General features: G+C 44.6%; 1 protein-coding gene and 1 non-coding gene across 8 annotated transcripts in view; one reads left to right on the top strand and one right to left on the bottom strand.

The window, feature by feature from the left end:
* ADCK1 (aarF domain containing kinase 1) overlaps positions 1 to 24074 on the top strand; it is a 124499-nt gene that overhangs the window by 92949 nt on the left and 7476 nt on the right. For 6 of the 7 annotated variants that reach the window (XM_053378223.1, XM_053378184.1, XM_053378191.1 and 3 more), the window contains 3 exons: positions 312 to 470; positions 1771 to 1929; positions 8954 to 9070. In XM_053378223.1, coding sequence (XP_053234198.1) covers positions 312 to 470; positions 1771 to 1929; positions 8954 to 9070 — 435 coding nt within the window. The remainder of the gene's footprint in view (positions 1 to 311; positions 471 to 1770; positions 1930 to 8953; positions 9071 to 24074) is intronic. The other variant, XM_053378201.1, reaches the window with a different exon arrangement.
* TRNAK-CUU (transfer RNA lysine (anticodon CUU)) lies at positions 703 to 776 on the bottom strand. Its single transcript has one exon. It is a non-coding gene; the product is annotated as a tRNA-Lys (tRNA).

The following is a 24074-nucleotide window of genomic DNA, read 5'->3' as shown; positions in this document are numbered from 1 at the left end:
GGAAAAACTTCGCCTACTATCATTTTTTCCTTGGCATGCAGCTGCTGAAAGCGCAGGAGCACTGCCAGAGCAAAAAGCTGACAACCCTACCCAGACTGACTTCCCACTTTTGCTGAGGAGCTTGCCTATTGAAAAGGCACACACCTTTTCTGGCTGAAATATACTGAGAGAACAGGAAGCTTGGGTTGCAGTCCCCAGGCTGTCAGGGCTCTCCGTCTGTCTATGGTAATTAATGTCTCTCTGCATCCGAAGCATACCTGCGGGCTGTTTCTTAGGAGGCTGACAGCTTCCCTTCTTTCTTCCCCTTGCAGATTAATGAGTTGTTTATAAGTTTTGAAGATGCTCCATTGGGGGCGGCATCCCTGGCCCAAGTCCACAAGGCTGTGCTACACGATGGGAGAACCGTTGCAGTGAAAGTCCAGCACCCGAAGGTTCAAACACAGAGTTCAAAGGATATTCTGTTGATGGAGGTAAATGGCTACATTCATGTATCTGCCCCCATTACAAAACGGACATGTGTCACCTTTGGCACAGGCAGGCTCAAAAGCTGGGCTGGATCTTCAGAACTCTGCCAGCACCATGCTTCCTTTTGCTTCATTGAGGGTTGTCTTTAGTTTGTTACATGCATGAGAATCATGGAAGCACAGTCGGAAGGGACCACAAGGGTCATCTAGTCCAACCCCTGGCAATGCAGGAATCTTTTGCCCAGCATGGGGCTTGAACCCATGGCCCTGAGATTAAGAGTCTCATGCTCTACTGACTAAGCTATGCTAGGCTCCAGATTTTTTTTTCCAGATTCTGCGGAAAGAGAAATAACATGGGTAGAAGTTAGCGCTTGGCTAACATTTCTCAGAAAATAATTTTATTGATTGATTTCATTCATGTATAAATCATTTCCCACAAGACATCCCAAAGCGATTAACGGTAAAAACATCAACAAACACGTCAACAATAAAAACAATTCCAAAGCCATTACAGATACAGGGTCCTGTTTGGTCCTGATGGTCCTGTTCCGCTAGCTGAAAAGATGCATGCTAGCAGAACAGAACTTTCCCCCATCTCCTCTGCCCTGTAAACCCTTATAATCGGCTCTAGAGGGTAGGGAAAACCTTTGGAGAAGATTAGGGGTGGAGGGAAGAGGAAACAGAAGTGGAGCAATGAATATAAATGTTTCCTTTGAACAGAAGGCTAGTTTCTACACACATTCGACACATGTCTCCATGTCTTCCATCCAGTTAAGGAAGGGGCATTATCAGAGTTTTCATCCAGGTGCAAACACTCAGGGTGTGGTTCAGGGCCAGTGAGGGCTATGGCCTGGAGAAACTTTCAAGGGTCAAACATAGCAGCCTTGAAGGCCACATTTGGGCCCTGGGCCTGAAATTCCCCAACTGTGCATTAAAACACAATAGTAAATCCACATACCTGTTTTTCTATCCACCTTTACTCCATCAATCATCATTTTTATTAGATGGGCTGTTTCCACACTAGAGCTTTTTGCACAGCTTAGGCACCACTCTTCCAGTCATCTGAAGCCACTTCTGTCATTGGAGCTAACTGGAGAGGAGAATAGTGCTCAGGGAGGTAAACTGTGGCTTAAGCCCCCTTCACATGCACACCCCTATCACTGAGAAATTAGAAGCCACTCCCCACATCAAACTTCTCCCATCATCACCTAGCTTGGCCTTCAGTGTTGGCTTCTTGTTGCTGCCTGGTACTGCAATGTAGTTTAGGATCCTTTTGGAAACTTACGATGTGACTACTTGGTTCCAGGTCCTTGTCTCGGCCGTGAAGCAGATCTTCCCAGACTTTGAATTCATGTGGTTAGTTGAAGAATCTAAAAAGAACTTGCCTCTTGAGCTGGACTTCCTGAACGAAGGGAGGAATGCTGAGAAGGTGGCCCACATGCTCAGAAAGTTTGATTTTCTAAAGGTAATGTGTGCACATGCAATCTGCATGTAATCTTATGAGCGTCCAAGTGAGCGTAAGACTGGCATTCAGTAGGGGCAGTGTTGTTATTAATTTGCTATTGGGGGTGTGTGGGTGGGGTATCGAAAGTGAATGTAATTCTGCTGATGCTGCTGAATTAGATATTGTAGGGATATCATTGGCCCTCACCAGAATAGCAGGGAAGGGTATGTGTGTGTCTTACATTGGTCCTGCAGGCACTGCCTGGAGGAAGAAAGAGGTAGTAATTTTTAATGACTAGTTTTGGGCGCCTCAGCAAAAAAGAGGCAAAGAACACAGCTGGGACACTATTCTCTGCACAGCTCAGTAATTTCTGTGCTGAACGATTATTTCAGCCTTGGTACAACAGCTCCACGTAAACTCGGTCCTCCAGGAAAACTGAGTTCTAGAGCACTGGGTGGCCTCTTGATGCACAGAATGTTCTCTTGAATTGCCTGACTGTTGCCTGAATATTCAGGCTGAGAGCATTCTGGGGTGGTAGCCAGCAATTCAGAATCAGTGTCTGGACCTGACATTATAAGCCTGGCAGTGTGGATACTAGGAAGGAGCATCATAACCATTTTGTTAGAACTCAGAATGAGTTTAAAAAAATAACAACAAGAACCTACAGCAGTGCTTGGAAAATGGAGACATCCCTATCCTGCTGCTGCTTTGCTGAGTCTACCGCTTGGCACTGTAATGAAATAATGTCTGATGCCACAGTTGGTCATGCGGCTAAGGGCATGCTTCACTGGAAGTTTCCTGAACCCTTGGTTTAGTACTACTTTTATTATTATAGTTCTAAACCAGAGGGGGAAGGAGGTCCTACGGGAAGCAAATATCCTTTTTGCTCTTTTCAGCAGAAAGCTAGTTGCATGGCTGGCATTGACAGTGGCCTGATCTGCTTTGGTGTGCATTGCCAGGATCAGCTGGGGGTGAGGGTGGGGATCCACCATTCTAAACAGTTCAAGATTTCTTTGCAGGATTGAAAGGTAGGGAATCAAACCTAATAATCATCTTAGGGGTGAGCTGCTCCTTAGGACAGATTTCAAGTCCCCCCCCCCACTTATTCTTATCAACTATAGTGGTACCTCTGGTTATAAACTTAATTCGCTTCGGAGGTCCATTCTTAAGCTGAAACTGTTCTTATCCTGAGGCACGCTTTCACTAATGGGGCCTCCTGCCGAGAACGTGCCTCTGGCGTGCAATTTCCATTCGCATCCTGAGGCAAAGTTCACAACCAGGAGCAGCTACTTCCAGGTTAGCAGAGCTTGTAACCTGAAGCGTTTGTAACCAGAAGTGTTCATAACCAGAGGTACCACTGTACTAGGCCGTCAGAAGGCCCCTTTCATTATTTCCTCACAACAATGGAAAGGAACTGAAATAAAAGTAAGAGCAGGGGTTGCATTCCATAAAAATTTCTCAGTAGTGTATCTCTATGAGGTAGGCATTTGAATAGCAGTTGCTGGAAATCGCAAGTTGGGAGAGTGCTGTCCCACTCATGTCCTGCTTTTGGGCCTGCCATTTTGGCATCCTAGTTTTATTGTTGCAAACGGCTTAGAAGCCATTTTGGCATGTCAGGGGTATAGAGATTAAATCATCCCCATCGTCAGCCTTTGGTTGACTGCTGTGAGACTAAATGGGCCTTTGCTCTGACCCACTGGGACTCTTCTTATCTGTGTGCATATATATATATATATATATATATATATATATATATATATATATATATATAAAACACTCACTCCCCTATAGCAATCTAGGCCAGTGCAATCACACATGGTTGCCAGGTTGCCATGTGCACACTAATATGAGTATACTGCTACCATAGGTATAATCCAATACATAGATTTGCATGTGTGAAGATAGAGGCTGAATTCCTCAGCTGCCATTGCTGAGAAATGGCCAACTTTGTAGAGTGCTCATATACTGATGCTGCCACATTTCTCCTGCACATAGACCTATAGTGGTCTGTGCACTTGCCAGGTTCATGCCTTCATAAACGATTGTAGGCCCCTGCACAGGAGCAATGTTGCAGCTCCTACATCGCATGAGCCAGGCTGCTCCCTCTGTGCTGTGTGTGTGCCCCCTCTGCTTTTGTGTACATTCATTGACACATGTACACATACCTGGTTATTGCAAACAGGCACACTTATGCAGGTATGTCTTTGCCTACATAAGCACTTGTGCAATTTGCTGCTACCCTTTTGTTTCTCTCAAAAAACATTAGGCAAAAGCCTTTGCTTATACATTCAGAGCCCCATGAATGTAAGAGGAGCCTGATGAATCAGGCCACTATGTCATCTAGTCCAACGTCCTGTTCTCATGGTGGCCAAACAGATGCCAGCTCTTTCAAAACTTGATTGCAACCCAGCGACACTCTGCAATGCTTCTTCCATGTGTAATGCTAAGCAAACAGGCCTTAAAAGGGCGGAAAAGGCCAAAGGCTGATGGCTTGTCCTAAGCGAATGTTTATCAAGAGTGTTGCGCCTTGGAGAGCAGCTCTGCTGCTGCTGTAACAAGTAAGAGTGTGTGGAGCAAATCCCCATGGAGACAGCCAATCACATCCTCTCTGGGTTAAAGAGCCACTGCAATATCGATTCAGGGAATAATAACAAATTGCTGCAAAAATGGCTAAATAATAGATTTCCCCTGTCCAACCCGTCGATTCCAAGACGTTTTCATCAACCCCAAAGGCAACAAGGGAGTTGTTTCCTGGTAATTCCCCCTACCCCCAGAGTTAAAAAAAAACCAACAACAACACCCATAGCGCAGCAGGGAAGTGGATTTCTTACCATGAACCCAGTTGAGCTTGTAAAGCCAGAGATAAATTGTTTCCATGTGCAAGCATTAGGGCCAAATGTCTGTGCATCATTTAAGCTTTCCAAGGACTATGACTTTGTGCGAGTGAGACTTATGCACAGCTTAATAAGGACCATTGACTGCTGCTGTAAATTTTGGAATGGGGATAAATGTTGACGCAGGGTTAAAATAAGCTACAGGCTTTGGTATCAGTGGATTTAAGAGCCAGCGCATGGTAACAGCAGGTGCTGGGAAAGTTGGGAATCGGTGTGCTATCAATGGCAACTAGCCACAATTGCTATGCTCTGCCTCCACAGTTGGAGGCAGCAATGCTGCTGAATACCAGTTGCCGGAAACCACAGAGAGGGCAGTTCTCTTGTGCTCAAATCCTGCTTGCTTGTTAACCACGGGCATCTGGGAGGACAGGTGGGGCATTGGCCTGATCCAGCAGGCTCTTCTTCTGAACAGCTTTAGGTACCTTCCTTTCATTTTGAATGCATGGCTTCAGCAAGTATTCTGCAATGTGCTATAGTCTGAGAGAAGGTGAAAAGTGCTGTAGTTCTGTAGCGCTTGAGAAAGTGAGTTTGCAAACCCAGACTAAGGAGCAGTGGCACAGAAATGGAAATTTCTGTAATTTTGGAGCCAGGGCAGAGGCTCCCCACTCTGCATGAAAAAGAAGTTGGAGTGGGGCATTGAAATATAGTTCTCTCAATCCCAAACGTACCTGATTATTTTAACAGGCAAGTGTATGTGTATAGTTGGAGTAACTAACCTTTGGCTCACCTGATGTTGTTACAGTCTAGCTCCCACCAGCCCCAGGCAGCATGGCTGATGGAGAGGGATGATCGGAGTTGTAGTCCTAAACTTCTGGAGAGCTATAGGTTAGCCAACCCTGGTGTATAGGATTCAGCCTACAATCTTGTACACATTTACCCGGGAGTAAGGAGCATTAAATTCACTTTTGTTCATTCATTCTTTCACTTCATAAATAAGTTCCAGGAAGCAGAGCAAAGCAGCTGAGACATCTCTCTCTCTCAGTGTTCTACTTCCTGTTCTTTACCCAACTGGTGCTGTGATGGGAGTAGTTGGAAAACCACAGTAAGAAGATGAAAAAACACCAGGGGGAGACAATCAGTAATTGGCCAACAGTGGTTGGAAGACAGCTGTTAGATGCACCTGATAGAAAGACCAGGAATGAAGATCAGTTAACACATAGGTTTATGGAAGGCGGTGTAAGACTCAAAGAAAGGGATTCTGGCATCTAGGCCCAGGTGCCTTATGCTCTGGCCCAACCTAAACTCACCTTGCCATGCCTTTTCTTCTCTTGCATTGCTGACAACTCGAACTTTGCTTCTTGCTTGCTTTTATCAGATTACATTGCATGCCTCAGGGCCTTCAGGCATGTGGTTGCTCCCTTTGGGCTTTGTCCACTTGCCTGCCTCAGACTATCTTGCTTACCTCTGGCCCCTTCAGCTGCCGTCTCTAGGAGTCTCTGGCCTATCCATTGAGCTGCTTGCAGGCCTGATCTCACTTGAGTCCTGACAGGCAGATGAAATGGAAGATGCCGCGATTGAAAATGGTGCTCTGTATGCAGGAAGGGACTTAATGATCTCTCAGGATTTTTGCAAGGATCCTCCTATTTATGAGGCACTACCCCCCCCTGCCAATAGCTGATGTGATAGCCTGGAGGCCTGTGCATGGGTCTTGTCAGCCTGGCTGCATCTGTGCTCAGAGGGACGCTGCTGAAATACAGATTAGGATTATTTATTACTGACAGAACAATGCTGTGTGTGCACTGTGCATAACAAACAAGAGATGTGGGCTCTCCCCTGGACGGTGGTTTCTGCAATTCAGACATATGCAACAAGTTGTTGTTGTTTAGTCATTTAAAGGTAAAGGTAAAGGGACCCCTGACCACTAGGTCCAGTCACAGACGACTCTGGGGTTGCGGCACTCATCTCACTTTATTGGCTGAGGGAGCCGGTGTACAGCATGTGGCCAGCATGACTAAGCCACTTCTGCTGAACCAGAGCAGGGCATGGAAACACTGTTTACCTGGAGCGGTACCTATTTATCTACTTGCACTTTGACATGCTTTCGAACTGCTAGGTTGGCAGGAGCTGGGACTGAGCAACGGGAGCTCACCCCATCGTGGGGATTTGAACTGCCGACCTTCTGATCGGCAAGACCCGCGTCCCTCTATTTAGTCATGTCCAACTCTTCGTGACCCCATGGACCAGAGCACGCCAGGCACTCCTGTCTTCTGCTGCCTCCCGCAGTTTGGTCAAGCAACCTGAAAAGGGTTACATATTCACCATGCTAGCTGCAGATTCATGACATGCTCAGACACACATTTGCAGGTCTTTGATAATGCCATGTCCTCAGGTGAATCCAGGCACACTTGTATAATAAGTATGTGAACAAAGAAAAATGCCTTAAATTGAATGAAACCATTGGTCAGTCAGTATTGCTTAGACTGGCTGGCCGTCTCTCTTCAGGGTTTCAGACAGGATTTTTCCTGTGACTTACTTGGAAGTTACAGGCATTGAACCAGGGATCTTCTGCACACAAAGCATTTGCTCTACTACCAAGCTCTAACTTATGCATAAAGACATAGAAGAAGAGCCTGCTGGATCAGGCCATTGTCCATCTGGTCCAGCATCCTGTTCTCACAGTGGCCAACTAGATGCCTATCAGAAGCTCTGAAGCAGGACCTGAACACAGCAGGACTCTCCCCTCTTGCAGCCTCCAGCAACTGGTATTCAGAAGCATACTGCCTCCAGCTGTGGAAGTAGAACATAAGTAGCCACTGGTAGTTTTCTCCTCCATGAATGAGTCTCATCTTAATAAAACCATCCAAGGTTGTGGCCATCACAGCCTCTTGTCAGTGGCAAATTTAGGGGAGCACAGCCAGTTTGGTTGCACTGGGTGCACAGCCTTGGGGACACCACTTGGGATGCCATAACTGTTACTTAGAATGGGTGCAAGAGGTACGGGGGCACTGAATTTTGGCATCACACAGGACGCGGCTGAAATTTGAGACCCCAAGGTCTGCCACTGCTCTTGTGGGAGCAGATTCCATAGTTTAGCTGTGTGCTGTGTGAAATACTTCCTTAGCACTCAAAGTTCCTTAGCACTTAGCTTATAACCATTGTCAACAATACTACTTGAGATCAGTGGACTTTAGCCCACTATTTTCAGTGGATTTACTTACCATTATACTTAGCTGGATTTCACCCAGCTAAGTTTGGAGAGTGACGTGCATCTGTCTGTTAAGCAAGCAGAATGTTACGTTTACTGGAAGTTAGTTCAGCTAGCATAGCATTGAGGAAAAGTTAGTCAGGCAAGTTTGCTCCATTTGAAAACCAGAAAGATCCAGCTTGCTTGAACTGGCATAGAAATCACTGACTCTGCTTCTGGGCCGCTTAAAGAAAAAACACAATATGCTCTGCTTTTCCTCTAAAGCATGAGTCTGCAGAATTCTGGGACCTTTCCACTGTGTCTTTTATTCATCATTCAGGTTTGGGTCTGTAAGGTTGCTGGCTGGCTCCTACAAGAAACAGAATGCTGGCCTTTATTTTACAGGGCCGATACAGTAAGGAAACCTCAGTCACAGAGACTAAAAGAACACCACAAGATTTCAACCCTTTCCTCACATTTTGGCTTTCATAATCATTCCAACCATATGCTTTCTGACACATTCAAACACACACACACACTGAAATGATGGTTCCAGGACCAAGGTGGAGAACTTACAAAGGTGGCCTAAGACATTTTGCTGCTTGAGGCAAAGGACCAAGATGGCACCCCTCCTTTCCATGCATACAAGCTGACTAGCTGTTGATTCTTGCTTCAATGTGGGTGATGAGACAGTGTCCTCTACTACTTTTGAGGGCAGCAGGCTAGTTTAAGGTATGCAGGGCAGGTTGCTTGGAAGGAACACAGAATTCTGTCCTCCATTACTTTCCTGTCTCCCTCTGTATCAGCTGCCTGAGGTAGCGGCCTCCTTCTGCTTAATGGTAGGGCCTGCCCTGAGCGCTTACTTATGTCAAGTTATGATAAGGCCTTTGTCAAAAGTTTTGTGTGTTCTTCCTTCGAGGACTTGGATGAGCTCATTTCTCCTACTTCTTGGCACTTCATGCATATACACTTTCTCTTCTGTTCCCCTTAATCACACGGTGTTCAGAGAGTTGTATTCTTTTTTCAGATCCCTAAGATTTATTGGGAGCTCTCAACAAAGCGTGTTCTTTTCATGGAGTTCATGGAAGGTGGGCAGGTGAATGACAAGGCCTACATGGAGAGAAATTGCATCAATGTCAATGAGGTAATGTTCCCTCTGTCCAGATCTGTCCGTCTTTCTATCTACCCATCCATCCATCCATCTGGTATTTATAGGCCATGCCTTAAACATTTTACATTAAACAATTTAGAATGTGATAGCAATAAAAACAAAAGATGTAGGAACCCTTTCTGCATTCCACAAAAGCACTATTTTTGGCCCACAAAATGAAATGAATGAAGTTTCAGCACAGCTTTACATACAGTTCCATTCTTTGTTAATAAGTCCCGGTTCTTTCTTTTAATTTATTTCCTAAAGGAAAGATGTGTGCTTAGAGATGTCATAGTCTGTTCCAGATGTGGTCATATTTCATCGCCTGGTGAAATGATTCCTGTGTGCTGGGTGCACATAGCTGGCTTTTGGGGGATTAAAGTGTTTGTGTCCGATGGGAAAGGAACCTAGTCTTTATTTGCAAGAACCGGGCAGGTTCAGCCTGCCATCCTTGCCTTCCTCCAAGTCAGTGAATTCTGATTGAATCACTGCTGCCTACTTTCCCCCCTGTGTGCTATTGATGAGTGTCGAAATGCCATTTGGTTGACTAGCTATCAAAGAGCTCCGGCACAAAATCAATTGTACTTAATCTGCCTGTCCGCCTGTCTCCGGAGTCTGGACGCTCCCTCCTCTCATCTTTTTTTATTCTGTGGCAGAGTTCACTCCGCGTCAATTATAGACATTCCAAAATATATCCAGAGGGGGGAAATAGTCATGTGTTCATTGCCCTCCAAGAGGTTACGTCTTTATTCTCCTACTTCCCACTAGAAGGAATTGCTCACAGATGTAAGTAAGCTCACACAAATCACATTAATGCACTAATTGCCAGTAGCATGAAGGGAAATTAGTACTTAGAACCATTGCCTCATTGCCTTCCTATGCTTCCAAAGCTATCATTTAGATGCACTGTATATAACAGTTCCTAGCATTCCTGTCACATTCTGGTGTGACCAAGAAACCCTACCATGCAAACTGTTTGATGGGGCCATGCAAATGAAGGGGCAGGACTGTGCAGAGAAGTAGACTTGGGTCTCTGTGTCTGCTGTCATTGAGTTCACCAAGGGCCAGGGAGCAGATCCAGCACCAACCTTTGTGTTGACCCTGAGTGCGGCACTTTCCATTCCGAATACATGTTTGCTGTTCATTCCTGTGTAGTAAAGGAGAGCCATTCACTTGGGGACACTGTTGCAGGGAACGCAAAAGCACTCACTGACAACATGGGAGGACATATTGTCTCACACTATGCAGAGGTCCTTGATATTTACGTGGCTATTTTATCTGAGAGAGTAAAGTTAGATTTATTCCATCTTCTCAGGTCTTTGTTGCTTTGTCGCCAGAGAGGCTTGCAATTTTGGAGGTATAATTTGTTAAGGTTACTGGTTATTTGTACCCCCAAGTATCTTAATTTTGTATGGCAGAGTTTTATCTTTGTGATGTTAGTGAATCCTTTTTGGATATGAGAGGGAGTGTTGAAGCACATTGCCTCAGATTATCAAAGTTCACCTGAAGGCCTGATACCATTGCAAAAGTACTGAGTTCTTTGATCCGTGTCGTTGCTTTTATAATGGGGTCTGGTGTCGTGATCATCAGGTCATCTGCAAAGAGCCCTAATTTATTTGTTTCAATTTTAATTCCACACCCTTAATATTAGGGGCTGCCCGGAGTCAAATTGTTAAGGCTTCCAGGGCCTGGATGAATAGAAAGGGAGACAGTGGGCATCCTTGTTTTGTGACTTTTTGGATTGTGATGGTGGTGGAGTCCATATTGTTGATTCTGCATTTAGCTGAGGCTTGGGAGTAAATTTGTTTGAGGGTTTGTAGTACAGAGGGATCGAAATTCATACTGGTTAATACTGCTAGTAGGTATTTCCATTCTAAGCAATCAAAGGCTTTAAGTGTATTGAGGGATATAATTGTCAGTGAGCTTTTAGTTGTTTTGCTATGATTGATCAGATTCAGTAACTTCCTGATGGGATCCGTTATGTTGTGGCCAGGGACAAAGCCAGCTTGGTCTGGGGCTATTAGTTTGTATAGGAAGGCTTTTAGGCGATTAGCCAGGATAGATGTGAATATCTTGCAGTCCTGATTTATCAGTGAGTTTGGGCGATATGATTCTACTATGAGGCTATCTTTGAATGGTTTTGGGATAGAGAATATTTTGGAGGAGTGCCAGGTTTTGGGGATCATGTCATGTCATTAAATAGGCAAGTCATGTAGGACGCCAGGGTTTCCTTGAATTTTTTTATAGAAGTCTGCTGTGAAAAGCAACTGGGCCTGGGACTATGCGAGGTTTCAGATTTTTGAGGACCATCTTAATTCCTCTGGGGTGATAGGACTGTCCAGGGATTCTCATTCCTCTGCAGTTAAAATTGGCACAGATAGTCCTGCTAAAAAGGTTTTGATTTCTTGCTCAGATGGGTTCTGGGAGGGGTATAGATTAGAGTAAAATTCCGCAAATGATTAATTTATTTCTTTGGAGGAGAATGTTGTGTTTCCATCCTTTTTTTAGTAATGCAGTGTATTCTTGTTTTAAGAGATTTTTTTCCTGCACCTGTTCACTAATAGTCTGGAGTTTTCCCCTTCATACTCGTAAAATCGTTCTTTTGAATATAGGATGTTGATCGTTGTTTTATTAATTTCTAGGGAGTCAGTCTCCCTCCAGCAGGGATATTCTTACATTCTTTAGGAAATATTTGTGGGGAATGTTCGTCTGTGAACGGCATAGCCTACCTGTTAATAATATGAGCTGTGTGTATTTATGTGTGTACTGTTTTTCCACACATGCATACCCACACCCTTAAAAAAGCTTAATATGTATAAATATATAGAGGGGAGAGAGCGAGAGTTAGTGGTGTGGCCAATCTATAAAAGTGGGCCTCAGCCATCACTCAGTGGTAGATTACATGCTTTGTCTACAGCGTTTATTTATAAGACACCTTTCTCAATCAAATCTACCACCAAAAAACCAAAGAGATCTCAGCCTGGGGGAAAACTCTTCCTGGGGTCTTGGAGAGCTGCTGCCAATCAGAGTGGGGTGTGCTGGGCTTGTCTCTGTGTAAAGCAATTTCATATGCTTTCAAAGATCTCAGTTTTTCTCAGCTTTGCTACCTCATATAAATATATGAAAGTCCCTTTTACTGGCTCAGAACATTGTCCCTTCCACCCAGCAATGCCTACTCTGCCTTGCAGTTAGTCTCTTAAGTCTTTCTCAGCCCTGCTGAGTGCTATTTTGTTCTCTTTTTTTAAAGAACAAAAACAGACACTGAGTGTGCTGGGGATTAAACACAGAGCCTCCTCTATGTTCTAGCATTGATCTGCAGTCTCTCTGTGGACCCACAATGGCAAGCATGCCACCTCACTCTCCCCTGAAAGAAGCCTTGCCATTTTTTTTTTTGCTGGGAGGGGCTCAGAGGAATCTGTGCTAAGCAGGCTTTCTTTTGTAGAGCAACACAGCCTTGAAAAAAGCAGGCTGAGCCTCTCTCCTCTAAATGGAAAGGATCCCTGAGGTGAAAGCTCCCTTCAAACCAGGTTACTGACATTTACTTAATGCCGTCTGTAGCGGGATTATCATTAAAGCTGCCCAAAAGCACATTAATCTCCCTGGATCCATCCGAGCGCCGGACTGTAATGGCATTTAATCAGAGAAGCCTTTGATTTCTAAAGACAAGTGCAAACACTGAGATATCTGCCTGTGGAACAGTTACTTATTCATGTGCGAGTGCGGCCTAGAATGAGAACATAGCTGGAGGACTAAGGAAAGGCGGGAAAAGAACTCGAGAAGACGCATCATGAATGTAGAGGGCAAGGCAAAGGGAAGGAGCAGGGACGTGTGTTTGGGAACGGAGATCTTTAGGCAAAGGGGCTTTCCCTGGATCAGGCGGCCGGATAGCGTTGGATAATATAGAGACAAGCTGGTTGAATGTATTAAAATCAGAGAGTAGCCAAGTATTCTCACTCTGATCTCCAGCCCCTGTGGTCCAGGGGCTACAAGGATATTTTTGCATATAATTCCTCAGGATCCATCACAAAAATGATGTTACAGAGCTGCAAGGGCTTTGTAGTTGCAGAGCGCATGAACTCAGCTGTAGTGGTCACATTACGTCCCGAGAAAGGAGATACATGAACGCAGCAGGTGGGGGGAAATTTGCAGACCAAGGGCAATATTCCCCTCTGGACGACCTTCCAAGGGCCACATGCTGGTGGTGGGCAGAGCAATAAATTTTAATGTTGCCTTAGTACACTAGGCTAGCTTCTTTCTGGGACCTCCATCCAGGCAAGCAACAGGAGTTTGCAGAGTTCAAGAAGACATTCAGCCAGGTTGGGGGTGTGAAATAGAGCGGTGACAATAGAACTGAGATGAAACCTGCCCTCAAAAGTAATGATGATGATGATGATGATGATGATGATGATGAAGTGTAGGTAGATGGGTTCCCATGAGGCAAAACACAGTGATAACAGCAAGAACCTTAAAAAAAAACCTGCATTGAATTCTTTAAGAGACCCCAGTAACCAAAATCACATGCAGTTTTATTAAGAATAAAAGAGAAAGGAGGATGTGAGTGGACAAATCAAAATTCTGAAGCAAAAGGAGCTCTGTGGTTCAAATCTGATTGATCCCAAGCTGTTTATTTACAACACAACATTCTGGACTCTTTACTCCCTAAGAGTAAAGCAGCAAGGACAATGAGCTGCACATTTCCTGATGGTCAGTGATAAATAGGGGACCCAGAGGCTAGCAGCGAAACCAGTGGGCCCTGGTCTGAGGGACAAGGACAAAGGCTTGCATCCCACAGTTCACTTTTAAGGAGTCTCTCACCCACGTTGGTTTGAGTGACAGCTGCCACTGCAGTCACCAGTCAGAACCCAAGTCACATTAGGCAGGTAACCCTTGTGACGCCTGTTGAGAAGTGAGGGGATGCTAGATGCCTCCTGAGGTCAGTGGGAGATGGCGACCTTGGTGTTAACTGACAATCCGGATTTCCCCCAGATTTCTGCAAGACAGGCTCAATAATTGATCTATGGATTTGGAGGCTTGGTGGGAATTAGATGCTGGCCTTGCTTGAGGAAAATGGAGGACCAAGTAAACAGGGTTTTGTCAGTACATGTGATTTTCTGCTACCACCCCAGAAACACAGAAATAATATTTTATGTTCTGTGATGTGTTAGAGAGATGGTTCATGTCAAGCAAGAATTCTGATTCAAGTAATAAAAATGTAAGTGCATCATCACAGGTATATGTGCTCTGTATCGCAACTATTCTCTTCCCCTCCTGCGTGACGACTGAATTCAAGCTTTTCACAGCAGAGTTTTGAAGCCTTTTTGTTCCCTCTGTAAATAGTCAACAGCCTTTTGTCCTTCCTTAAGCCTCCTTTTCTCAAGATCTCAAAGCACCCCTTCAAACATCAGTGGACTTTGTCAGGAAATGGCAAGATTCTGGAACTGGCTTATAAGATTCTACCAGCTAAGAACATGACAATAGCTTGCTGTATCAGGCCAAAGGCCCATCTATTCCAGCATCCTGTTCTCACAGTGGCCAGCCAGATGCCTGTGGGAAACCAGGGAGCAAAACCTGAGCACAAGGAGGCTCCCCCCTCCCGTGGCGTCCAACAACTGGTATTTAGAAGCATTACTGCCTCCAGCTGTGGAGGGAGAGAATAGCCATCATGGCTAGTAGCCATCAATAACCCTCTCCTCCATGAACCTGTCTAATCCTCTTTTAAGCCCATCTAAGTTGGCCATCATTCCTGGGAGAGTGAGTTCCATCATTTGATTATGCTCTGCATAATCTGTCCTAAACCTTCCAACATTTGACTTCATTGGATGCCTACAAATTTTAGTATTATGAGAGATGGAGAAAACTTTTCTCTATCTACTTTCCCCATGCCTTGTATCATTTTTTTATGAACGTCTATCATGTCACCTCTAAGGGCTCATTCACACTTCTGCTTGTCCTGCGCCTGAAAAGCACAGGGCTGAGCAGTTTTGCCTTTGACCCACCGCTTTGCCCCCCTGGAAAACCTGCTCTTTAGCACTAAATCAGAACAAACAGCAATCCATGGAAGACCTGATTGCTGTTTGATCCAACTTGGCTTGGTGGGTGTTCGCAGGGGAAAGTGACAGGGCAAATGGAAGTGTGGATAACTCCATTTTAGTTTAGAAAAAGGCAAGCAAGGGCTTATCCACACCCCAAATGCTGCAACCATTCTTCATAGGGGAGTCACTCCATCCCCTTGATCATTTTGGTGGCCCTTTTCTGAACCTCTTCTAACTCTGCAGTTAGGAACTGGGAGCACTGAAGAAGCAGAGTTTGCCCTCAGACCTGAAAGCAAACTTGACCATATCGCGAGATTCAAAGCTAGGAAATCCTACTGCCACTCCCTTTACCATCAGTATATTCTTTCTTGTCATATGCCATCTCAAGTGGGGTGATCTGGGCAGTCCAAGTGGAACTGGTGAATCACTGTTGCAGCATGCCAAAAGATAGGCCTAAGTTGGCCAGAGACCGTAGAACAGAATCATGTGAAAATGGAACCACTGCTTTGACCCATATCATAATGATACTTTAGGAGGCACATAATGAGAGTGTGGAACTCAACTCCTGACTTGAGAATCAAAGTCTCATGTTGTAGTACAGATCTGATATGAGGTAGTGGACTGGATTATGACATGTGCTGTAAATTAGATATCAAAGACTGGTTTGTTTGTTTTTTACGCTTTCCTAGATAAGTATCACATCAGGGAGAAAAGTTTAATTTTACTTGGAGTTCATTTTACCTGGGGTAAAATGGCACCTTCCCCTCCTGCAATCTGAAGTTGAACAATTTGTTCTTCCGCATCATTTGGTTACAAGTATAGACCAAGTTGAAAATGCTGGTTCTCTGATTGTTTTTTTTAAAAAAGCGGGCCTTTCTCCCCATCACTGATGAACCAGGGTTGTGGGGCCAGTTGCCTAGTTGTACACATTACTTCTTTGCCTTAGCCAAGCTTTGCAACCGCAGTGCAAATCTACCTCCATAATTCCTCACCAAAATATTGTTCCTTCTGTGCGTTGATCTACTGTCCTGTTTTCTGATGGTGCTTTCTATGTGGTTCCATGAACAAGGGATATTGCAGAGTTGAGATGATGCGCAAGCAAGTAGTGTCAGGGCCCCTAGATGTCACACAACCTTGGCTAATTTCACACCAATGTGACTGGGGACCTGCAATGGCAGGGTGTTCGTTTTTTTAACCATGCTCGCTAATCCTATTAACCTTCGATTAAAGTTCCAAAATCAATGCTATTCTTTTGGCCTGAGGAGGTAATATTGAGCCCTGAGAAATGAGCTACCTCACGACCTTTACTTTTAATGAGATCAATAGAAGTTAGTGTCGCCGTCTCTTAAAATAATTGGCAAATATTAGGGCTGAATTCGGGCCAACAGCTAGTATCTGTTCTAAATTGAAAGAGACAGGAATAAATAGAGGAAAGACACAAACAGATCTGGTCTTGAGCTCCTTGTTCCTTTTAGGATTTTCGAGTGCTCAATGTGGATGATATGGTCAGCACAGGCACCATTCCAGAGGTAGGTAACGTGAAACACCCACAAGACACAATTGTGCACTGGTTCACATATTGCCAGGTTAGAATTTTGTTGTTGTTTAGTTGTTTAGTCGTGTCCGACTCTTTGTGACCACATGGACCAGAGCACACCAGGCACTCCTGTCTTTCACTGCCTCCCGCAGTTTGGTCAAACTCATGTTTGTAGCTTTGAGAACACTATCCAACCATCTCATCCTCTGTCATCCCCTTCTCCTTGTGCCCTCAATCTTTCCCAACATCAGGGTCTTTTCCAGGGAGTCTTCTCTTCTCCTGAGGTGGCCAAAGTATTGGAGCCTCAGCTTCACGATCTGTCCTTCCAGTGAGCACTCAGGGCTAATTTCCTTAAGAATGGATAGGTTTGATCTTCTTGCAGTCCATGGGACTCTCAAGAGTCTCCTCCAGCACCATAATTCAAAAGCATCAATTCTTTGGCGATCAGCCTTCTTTATAGTCCAGTTAGAATTTTACTCTTAACTATAAATCAGTTTCTGGCCCTCAGAGGTTGGAGTTAAGCAATGGGATACCCAACACATACCTTAATCAGCTTAATGATTGGTGTCCTAGAAACCAGCAGAGCATTGTATTTTCTTTGCAAGGGCCCTTCCTGTGCCCTTTAGAAATTGTGTTCTCTGGGAACTGCAGGATACCTGAGCCGCCACAGGTCTGGGATTCCTGGAGGGGTGCAGATTCTTTCTCAGTGACACCTTGTTGGGAGTTGTCGGTGGCAGAATCTGTTAACCGAGGGCCACTAAGTTGCTTCTGGTCAAGCTGGCAGCCAACCAGCACCCCCAAGGCCACTGGGCACCTGTCCTCAGGTGGAAAGGCTTTCCTACCCTGGGCAGCCTCCCCACATGACACAGGGCAGCTTCCAAGGTGCAGATGGAGCCGTCTTAACAGCTGCAGTTATCCCTTTCCTGCAAACTGCTCTGGATTTGCTTCACTTTGTTCTTTCCTGTTTCCTGGATTTGCACAGCCCAACATACAAATTCTTGGCTTGGATATCATTCTCCCCATGTCAACTGATGGCATTTTGCTGCAGTTGCACGTACCGTATTTAATGTTATTTCTTTTGTCTGGAACAGCAGCTATTGGAGATTGGTTCCTTGAAACATTGCCGGGTCCAACAGTCACTGTCCCAAGCACCAAAGTTGAAATAGGTTGGAGTTTTATTTGACAGGGCATCAATCCTACAGATTTATTCGCATGTAGTAGGCTGTCTTTTCTCTAAGGAACTTTGGGAGCTGTAGTCCTGTGTGTTGGGAGATGGGATTGCTGACAGACAATTCTGTAGTGTAGATATACCCACTGGAGCTATGAGGAAAAAAGATAAAAAGTCAGGTTCCCCAATTATTATTTTTTTTACTGGTTTGTCCGCAGTTTGCAGCATCCTCAGCTTCTGCTTTGATCCCAATACACATGAAATTCAAGCTTTTTTGCTTCGCACTGATTGGCCGATTGGTCCAGAGAATTAAATGTTGCAGCTGCTGTTCCCTAATTAAATGAGCATTCATCCTGTCATTAATACAGTGTAATATTTTGACATTTATCTTATCTTTTCTTTTTTTAACCATTGGATTTTGTTCATGCCTGAAGGCAAACTCAAAAAGAGGCAAATACAGCCAGAGTAAAGTTTTGAGTGATATTTCACTGGAAATTGTTATTCTCCAGTCTCTTGACAGGCACAGATTCACAACTGGCGTCAGATTTATTAGCACTTTAGGCTAAATATGTACCTAACTGTCCATTTAAGATCTTCAAGGGCAGATCTCCTACACCATCTAAGATGCCAGAGAGGGGTCCTTCCCATTGGTGGCACCCCAGTTCTCCCCAGAAAGGTTAGCTTGACACCCACTTTATGGTTCTACTGATGCCAAGCAAAGACCTTTTATATCTTGCCAGTCTTATTAGATGCACTTTTAAACCTGCCAACCATTTTACATTTATTACCTTGTAATTGCATCTTAATTGTTTTATCCGGTTTGTAAACCATCCATGGGACTATGATCAAAGAGCGGTATGAAGCCACCAAGAGTAAATAAATGCAGACTCTACTGCAAATTCACAGTTGCATGTGCACAGTCATAAAGCAGCATATCTGAGCAGGCATATTTGGATACACTGGCATGCACAGATGCTTTACCATACTTGCTTTCTCATAAGCGCACCCAGAGCCTCCTCAGCTTGAACAGGGAAACCCACAGGGAGAGATGGGCTTCATAGCTGGGTGACATTTGTATGCTGCCTCTCCCCACAGACTGGGCCCGGATAGTGCCTCTTATTACTGCAGTCTTGTGATTAATGTTGATGAACGAATTTAAATTTCTGCCCTTGCTGTCGCTGCTGCCTGGCCCTGATGTGCTCAGAATTGCAGCAAGCTGCCTGCTTTCTGGGATGCAGCACAGGCAGGAGGAGCCTGTGTCTCTCTGCCTCCTGCCACCTCCTTGAATAATGAGCAGCGTCCATGAGAAGGTGTCCACGAGGTCTCAGAAGATGGTGGTTTTCCTTAAGAGGGAAATTCACGCAAGGTCAGCTGCCGTTGTGGTGGGATTCCTCCCCTTCAGGCTTCAGCTTCTGAATGCAAACTGTTGCCTGGGATTCCATAAAGCAGCGCAAAGGCTCTCAGCCTTGGTCCACAAAACACGTACAATTGCAATCCTAGGGTGCCAAAACTTGTCCTCCAATTCTCAGGTTTTTCCTCCCTTCATCTGCAAAAGAGTTTTTCTGCTTTTCTGCCTTATTCTCGAGGCACTTGAGAATTTCTTTAGGATTTCAGCTGGTGTGTGGTTTTAAGTTCACGATCTTGTGAGACGACCAAGGTTGTTTGTGGGAGGCGGAGTTATTGTTTTGTGCTGTTTTTCACTATTTCGTGCTTCTATCCTGTATTTCTATCTTGTGAACCACCCTGAGATCTTCAGTTGAAGGGCAGTATATAAATTTTAACAACAAACAACAACAACAACCTTGGTCATCTAAAAGGCTATAGAATATTAACCAGCCAACAATCTGGTAGAATGAAGGCACCAAGTGAACCTCCCCAGGGAGAGCATTCCACAAATGGAGAGCTGCTGCAGAAAAGGCCCATTCTCATGTTGCCACCCTCCAGATGTCTCATGGAGGTGGCACATGAGGAAGGGCTTCAAAGCATGATCACAAAGTCCAGGTTGATTTATATGGGGAGTGGCAGTCCTTGAGGTAGAGCCAGTGTGGTGTAGTGGTTAAGAGCGGTAGTCTCGTAATCTGGGGAACCGGGTTCGCGTCTCCGCTCGTCCACATGCAGCTGCTGGGTGACCTTGGGCCAGTCACACTTCTTTGAAGTCTCTCAGCCTCACTCACCTCACAGAGTGTTTGTTGTGGGGGAGGAAGGGAAAGGAGAATGTTAGCCGCTTTGAGACTACTTAAAGGGAGTGAAAGGTGGGATATCAAATCCAAACTCCTCCTCCTCCTCCTCCTCCTCCTCCTCCTCCTCTTCTTCTTCTTCTTCTTCTTCTTCTTCTTCTTCTTCTTCTTCTTCTTCTTCTTCCTTGTAAGCATTTATGCAGCACTTTGCAGCCTCCCTGGCTGCCTGCGCTTCCTGATCTGGAAAAGCCCCATGGCAGCAATTACTTTACAATGTTTCCCCTGAGCTTTAGTTGAGGCACACGTCTCAGGGAAGCTGCAGAGCACAGACTGCTAGTGAGATGATTTGTTGAATTAAAGAAAAGATGCTCACCAACGCCCCTTGGCCAGTTCAAAAATAAAGTCAGCGTAACAAAAAAACGTGGATGAGACTTTTGCTAAAGTTTTCCGTCCCCTTTGATAACCAAATGCAGTTTCTTTCCCATTTACTGATGGAGAATGGTTAAAAAACCACATACACATGCAGGATAAATGTTTGGCACAATACCAATTCATATTCCACCAGCTCCCTTTCCTGAGTACCCAAAGCCTCCTGGGCCATATTCTGGCCTCTTTTCTAAACACAAGTAGAAGAAGCTGACATTGAAAGCATCCTTTATGAGTTTGTCTTCACTCTTCTGTTTGCCCGACCCAGCCCACCCTCCTCTACTCTAGTGGCAGCCCTGGGACCAAGAGATAAGTGCTAATTAGATTAAAGATGCTGTCAAGGGCTGACCTCTGTGGGACTATAGGCAGAGGCCCTAGAGGGCATTGGCTTCTGGCACTCAGCCATTGTGAGTAACCCAATAAAGAAGTAAAATATACCAATTGCTCTCTGTTCCCTCAGGGAGTTTTCAATATTTGATCTGCTCCCAACCTTCTGTGCTGAGTCAGCTTCAGATCTGAACATTCTTTCCACTGCCTGCAAGTCAGCTCTTCCACGACTCTTTCCCTTCTGCCTTTAGATCCCATTCTTATTTTCTGTGGGTGGCCTCTTTGGTTGCTAACTGTGCCTGTAGTCTATGCAGCAACCTTAACTTTGCAGAAACTGATTCCAACAATGAATCCCAGTGACTGCCGGCCTATCCTGGGTTTTTAAAGCTTGCATTAGTTCGCATACCTCTAAGCCCTGGGGAGTAAACATTGACATTATGACCCCCGCCCGAGCTGTCATCAGTCACCACAGCTTTTTTATTATTTATTTTTTAAAAATGATATTTATTATGCAACTTATAAAGAATCAGAGCCTAAATTTGCTTGTTTTCCAAATCCTTCCCAGTTCCTTTTCTCTTTTGCATTGTGTATGTTAGACCGTAAGCTTGTGTTGTCAATCTCTGCATGACACATAGTAATAATGACAACAGTAATATATTGTTAATAATTATGGAGTATAGCACCTCTCAGGCCCATCATGAATTTGATCATAGGAGTTTAAGAAGATGCTTCTACCTTTTCTGATTTTACATTTTAATTTTGAGTACAGTGGTACCTCGGGTTACAGACGCTTCAGGTTATGTGTTTTCGGGTTGCGCACCACGCCAAACCTGGAAGTACCGGAATGGGTTGTTTCCAGGTTTCGGTGCTCGCGCATGCGCAAAAGCACCAAATCGCGACCCGCGCGTGCACAGATGCACCGCTGCAGGTTGCAAATGTGCCTCCCACACGGATCACGTTCGCAACCCGAGGTTCCACTGTATTTATAACATTTATAACATGAACTTTATGTCTGCCATCCCGGTAAAAGACCACTTGGGAGTTTCTAGAGATATGTTTTGATCTGCTAGTTCAGTGAAGGGGACTGTTTCAAATGATACTGTAAAGATACACCTGCATGTCAGGTTAGGAAGTGAAATAGAAGAATTTGGCATTGAGCACAAGATGCTCTGCAGTGGAATGTCTGCCGTGGAATCCCAATGGGTTGCAAGGGATTTTGCAACATGTTCTAGGTGCATAGAACCCTTCCAAATGGCTGCTGTAACAATGACCTAGAACACAACCAACACTCTCCTGCAGCTGTCTGCTCCAGAGGAAAATCAGGTTTTTTTGGGGAAAGTTCTCCTTCCAGGAAGATGCCATTATTAAGGAGTCTTTGATGAGGATCCAAAACACACCAGGATTTCCTAGACCGCCATTTGAAAAACCATGGACTGATATAATTGTTTCTTTTTACTCTGACTCTTTCCAGAGCTTTCAAAGATGAGGTCAAGGTTTCTTTATCTTTTCTTTTTTTTTACATTTGTGGGAAGTAATTTCTACAACACAATATTGTGTCAACGTATGGTCTGGATTCCTGGAGTTTGAAACACGATTCCCTGCTCACGGCTCACCTCACCCACCCTTCTATTATTTTTTTGTTCTTTCTGTTTCTCTGCATTTGCGTTGGGGCTACCTGGAGGAAAGAGGTCAAGAGTCGATGACGGGTTGTTTGATATTTTGTATGAAAACAGTGATTGCTTTATTAAACTTTAAACCAAAAAGCAGAATATTATAGGATTAAGTGATGATGGTGCTGACGAATGGCAGCAACAGGTCCAGCAGATTTAGTTTTTTGCAACCTTCTGTGATGAAATAAATATGCAAAATTAGCTGCAGCCCTCCAGCTCATGCTACGTTCCTGACTCCAGTGCCATCCCATCAGGGTGCAGAAAGTGTGTTCCATACTTGTGCATGCTTGGTGTGGCAATCCATGCAATGTGCTCCAGAATCCTTCTCCTACATGGAAGTGTTGGGTCTGAGGTTTGTTGCTGGTGCCTGTGCAGACTCTCCTTCCTTACCCCGAAACACTTTGAAAGTTGGTTGCTTATACTATGTGCTTGTTGATGTGTTAAGGATGTTTTGTAATAATTGTCTTTTAATTGCCTCTTGGGCAACCTGCTGCGGGGCTGTTTGTGTCTTGCTGGGGGAAGAGGTTGTAAGGCAATGGCTAATGTATGTGTGCTGTTTGTACGTGCTCTTTTGACGCATAAGGGGGGGGGAGTGTATTCACACTCCCCAGTGAAAGTGAGATGCAGAGCTCTGGGACCCTTCCCTGCCTCTGAGCATAGCTGTCAACTTTTCCCTTTTCTTGCGAGGAATCCTATTCGGAATAAGGGAATTTCCCTTTAAAAAAAGGGAAACGTTGACATCTATTCCTCTGAGCTAGCTTTTAACTTTAATAAAATGGTGTGGCGATAAGGGGATGATTGGGGAGAAGGGTTGATGAAGGGGGATCACAGGCAGTGACAGAATGATTTAAACAGCCTCATAGTGCTGCTTCATCTTTGCAAACATCACAAATCAGACTAACACCTGACTGAGCAAGGAGGTGTGGCAGTAACAGCAAGGAAGGGGCAGCGAAAGGCTGATGTGCATTAGAAGCAGGAGGAGGGAATTGTGGCTACTATCAGAAGAAGCATTTATATCATTGGAAAAAACATTTCCCATGGCGGTGTGATGGCATCACATCAGAGACAAACAATTGCTAACGGGCTGTGAGAGTGGAACCAAATATTATGGTGAATGTGGGGCTTCCACTGAAACGGGCAGCCTTGTGTCAAGTTCTTGCTCCCTCTTCTTAGTCATAGTAATGTCCTGCAATACCATTGTGTGTTTTCTTGCCCTACTGCTGTTTTCACGGGCAGTTCTACTCTGATTTCGCATGACAAAAAGGAGACCAGCAAACACTAATAGGTATCTTTAAAATTGCAAGTGTTTGCTATAATGGGGGGAGGGATTGAACCCACCAGATCTTTTGGTCACAATAAGCATATTTGTTGAAACTATAGTGTCTGTTAAAAACAACAATTTCCTGCATTATGTGTCATATTAATTATGCTCACCTATGTTAAAGACAGTGTTCTTTCATCACTTATGAAAGCAACCTGTGTTATCTCACTGAAACTCATGCGAAAAGGTTGATGCACTTTGTCTGCACTGGGGCCACTTCTTGTACTTCTTTCTATCATTTTTAGGCATGCACATAAGATAGATAGATAGATAGATAGATAGATTCTTTATTGTCATTACACACGTGCAACATTGCACAAGTGCAACGAAATTGGATGCC

The sequence above is a fragment of the Podarcis raffonei genome, chromosome 1 (genome assembly GCF_027172205.1).
Source record: "Podarcis raffonei isolate rPodRaf1 chromosome 1, rPodRaf1.pri, whole genome shotgun sequence".
Taxonomy (NCBI): domain Eukaryota; kingdom Metazoa; phylum Chordata; class Lepidosauria; order Squamata; family Lacertidae; genus Podarcis; species Podarcis raffonei.
The sequence above is the reverse complement of the archived record's forward strand: the minus strand, read 5'-3'. Positions and strand labels throughout refer to the sequence as shown.